We start from the raw sequence: 3,512 nt of genomic DNA, 5'->3' as shown, positions 1-3,512 counted from the left end.
GCCGCGTGGGGGCGGGGGGCGGGGGGCGAGCGCTGCTCCCCATTCCGGCCTCATGCGTGTCTTGCTTTCTCCGCCCTCACAGAACCACACGATGAGCCAGCACGCACAGTGAGGGACCGCGCGACAGGACACCTCTCCGCAGAAGGCTTGCCGGAGACGCCGTGGGGAGGGCCATTTGAACATTACATCCAATCAAAGTGTCATTTGCAACCCAGATGTAAAACTCTAATGATTTGGCCATGAGGCGCTGCTATTATAAGCAGCTGGAAATGAATATTAATGGCAGAGATTAAAAGTATTCCATGCTCAGTATTTTTTATTGTCCTGCTACAGCTAGTGTGCTTTTAGAGTTTCTGCCGCAGACTACATTTCTAGAGTTAGAGAAACCCGCTTTTTGAGGCTATTGTCCTTTGTTCCTTCATGTATTATATTGATAGTTTTTAAAAAAAGGATTAGTGTGATTTTTTTTCCCCTTCGCTTCTTTCTATTTTTTTTTTTTTCTTCTTGTTTTTCTTTTCCCCCTTCGGTTAACTACTTTTTAATTGCAATTCTAGGTAATTGTGCATCGTGACGTGATTGCTCGGCTATTGTCTGAATATTTCCTTTTAATTTTTTAATTAAAGACTAATGCTTTGATTGGATTTGCCAGTTCACCGGACAGTGATTAAAACTATGTAATGAATATAATCGGTTTCAGTGCAACTGGATGGTCTGCTTTTAAATGTGACTTAATCTGACTGCAGTAACTAGTACAGTTCAATAAAGGGGATCCATGCGATTAGCATCTGGCTGCCTGGTTCTCTCCTCCCCCGCCTGGGGCTGTCAGGGCTTTTGTCGTCACTCATGAGGTGTGTCCTCTGTGAGTTCCATGGGATTGCACGGGCCCCCGGGGACCAGCGCACGGCAGACCCAGCTTCCCTTGGAAAAGACGCGTGGTGACCTAGTGCTCGCTCACAGTCTGGATGAGCTGGCAGTGGTCACAGAAGTCAGAGCAGAGGGAATCCTTGACGGTGAAATATTCTGGTCTTCTCTTACGGACATGGGGACTGAGGCCCAAGGGTAAGTGGGCAGCTTTTCCAAGGCCACAGAGAAGGTTGTGGCTCATGCTTATCCACTCTGTTTCTCGTTCTTCCCCGTGGAATGGCTCTCCCGCGTGCTGGATGCACGGGGCACGTGGTTAACCTCGGCGCACCAGGGCCCCAGGCACTCCCGGATTCTGGTTGTGGCCAGGGCATGGGGACATGGCAGGAGCTGGGGGCCACAGGTTCCCCTCATCACAGACACCGGCGGGTGCGGCAGTGCAGAGACATCTGGCCACGTCCGTCCGGGACTCGGGTGGGGCGAGGGAGTCCCCCGGGGCGAAAGGCCCAACGGGTCCCGGTGCACTTGCAGGCCCTGAGGACGGCCCCGGCTCCTGACGCTTCACACTGTCGGTGCCTTGCTTTCCCCGGGTCCTCCTGGCCCTGTTGGTGCCGCAGAGCCCGCCCGGCAGCCCTGGCGTCCCACGGGGCCGGCCTCCCACACCCCCAGCGTGCTGGTGCTCGGCCTACTTGCCAGTCAGGGGCCGGGGCTTCAGACTCGCGCGGGAAAGCCCTTCCTTGTTAACTTTTCACAAGGGGCAAGAAAATTGGTTATTACCCTCTGCAGAGCGGAAATGAAACAGGCAGACAGATTGCACCTAATTACAATGTAATACGAAGTCACGGGCGCGGAATTTGGAGCAATTATACCCAGCGTCTTCTGGTTCCCATATCCAGGGGCTTCTGGTGACCTCTAAGAGTTCCGCTTTCTGCCATTTCGTGTGACATTCTCACACGGGTGGGGTGTTCCGTTTTTTCAAAAAGCATTTCACACCCCAAAATCATAGGGTGGGCTCCTGCCAGTGTTGGACAGAGGGAGCAGTTGCCCTACAAGTCTTGCCTCCCAGAAGCCGAAGGCAGTGAACTCTGCCTTTTAGCCCCCCAGAGATACGGCCGTTTTAGGGGAAGATCTCAGGGTCGGCATCAGTGTTCCTCAGAGCATGGCTGTAACTGGGTTTAGGCCGCCCCGCGTCCAGGCCTGCCCTGGACAGCGCCGAGACTGGGGACAGGACCAGCATGTCCCAAGCTTCCCAGATCGCTATCTCTGGGCCCCCTCCAGCCCAGATTTATCCCGAACCCCGTGGAGCCCAGGTGAGTCCTCAGTAAGTACCAATAGAAGATTTGATTTGGCGGTTGGTGGCGTAGGGCTAAATTAGTCGCTGCCCCCATTAAAAATACAGCGGGGGGTTTAAGAGCTTTTCACGCCATGTGGGAATCAGCAGCGAAGCTGGCGGATGCCTTGGGTAAGGAGAGAGGCGGCCTAGGGGACGGCGAGGTAATGAGGTTTACGGCATGGCAAGGCAGCCAGGGAACCCCGTCGACCCCCCCTCGCTCGGCCCCATTGTTCTCGGGCTGGCTCTGCCCCCGCCCCTTCCACTGGGAGCCCCTCGTGACTTCCTGCGGGGAGGGGGTCGTGAGGGGGACGTGAAGGCCCTTACTGGGACTGCATTTGTCACCGTCAGGCAGTATTGGGGGTGGGGGTCGTGTGGGGCTAGAAACCTGTGCTTTGAAGACCCCCCCCCCACTTCCTTCCAGTCAAAAAGATTTGGAGCTGGGATGGGCTACTTTCCTGCTCAGTTCTAAGGGACCGTGGACAGTCACTAGAAGGCGTATACAAAATGATGCCTCTGGAAGGGCTGAAGGCCGGAAGCGGCATGCTCATCGTGAGGCGGACAGTGAAGCCGGGCCTCCCTTGCAGCCGGAGGGTATGATGGAGTCAGGACAGGGAAGTGGGGAGTAGCGAGGTGACTCCTGGGAGCCTAAGGCTCAGTGTGGCTGTGTTTTGCCCACACGGTCAGTTTCTAATGGCTCTGTGGGTAGAAGAATTTTGCCCAGGCTGAGAAATGGACCAGACCCCTGGGCCACGGGCCCCTGTCATTGGGTATCTGCCTAGAGATTCCGGAAGCCAGCGACAAGGGTTTTGGTCTCGATGGAGAAGCTGCCATAGGAAGAAGCTTCTCAAGTCCCTCCTGGCCGTAGGTGATGCTCGACTCTCCACCTGCTCGGTTAGTCCCCAGAGTGTGCGTTCTTGGGGGCGGGATCCGCACCTATGGGTGTTCAGTAAAGAGGACCACGACCTCCATCCACTCGTTCATGCATCCCACAGATGTTTACTGAGCTGATGCTGTGTGCCAGGCACCACACAGGTGCCAGGGATAGGAAGATGGACAGGCGAATTGGTCGGTGCCTGCTCTCCCAGGGCTCACGGTCCCGTGACAACCGCCTATGAACGAGCATGCCGGTACATACCTCGCGGTCACGCGCGGTCAGAGGCGCTATGATAAGAGAGGACGAGATGAATGGGGGGCCGTTAGAGGCAGGGGTGCATCCAGGGGGGTGCTGCCGAGCAGGTGGCCTGAGACCCGGAGAACAAAAGGAGGGAGGCGGGGAACTGCCCCGAGTCGGAAGTGAGATGCACGGGTCCTTGGGGAT

At 56.0% G+C, this 3,512-nt stretch overlaps 1 protein-coding gene across 1 annotated transcript in view; it reads left to right on the top strand.

Annotated features, from left to right (window-relative positions):
• Window positions 1–3,068, top strand: part of ZNF423 (zinc finger protein 423) — a 248,888-nt gene extending 245,820 nt beyond the window's left edge. The window contains exon 7 of the mRNA XM_006908744.3: window positions 83–3,068. Within this exon, the coding sequence (XP_006908806.1) occupies window positions 83–112 (30 nt within the window). The 3' untranslated portion in view covers window positions 113–3,068. The remainder of the gene's footprint in view (window positions 1–82) is intronic.
• The last annotated feature ends 444 nt before the right edge of the window (window positions 3,069–3,512 follow it).

The sequence above is a fragment of the Pteropus alecto genome, unplaced genomic scaffold (genome assembly GCF_000325575.1).
Source record: "Pteropus alecto unplaced genomic scaffold, ASM32557v1 scaffold123, whole genome shotgun sequence".
Taxonomy (NCBI): Eukaryota; Metazoa; Chordata; class Mammalia; order Chiroptera; family Pteropodidae; genus Pteropus; species Pteropus alecto.
The sequence above is the reverse complement of the archived record's forward strand: the minus strand, read 5'-3'. Positions and strand labels throughout refer to the sequence as shown.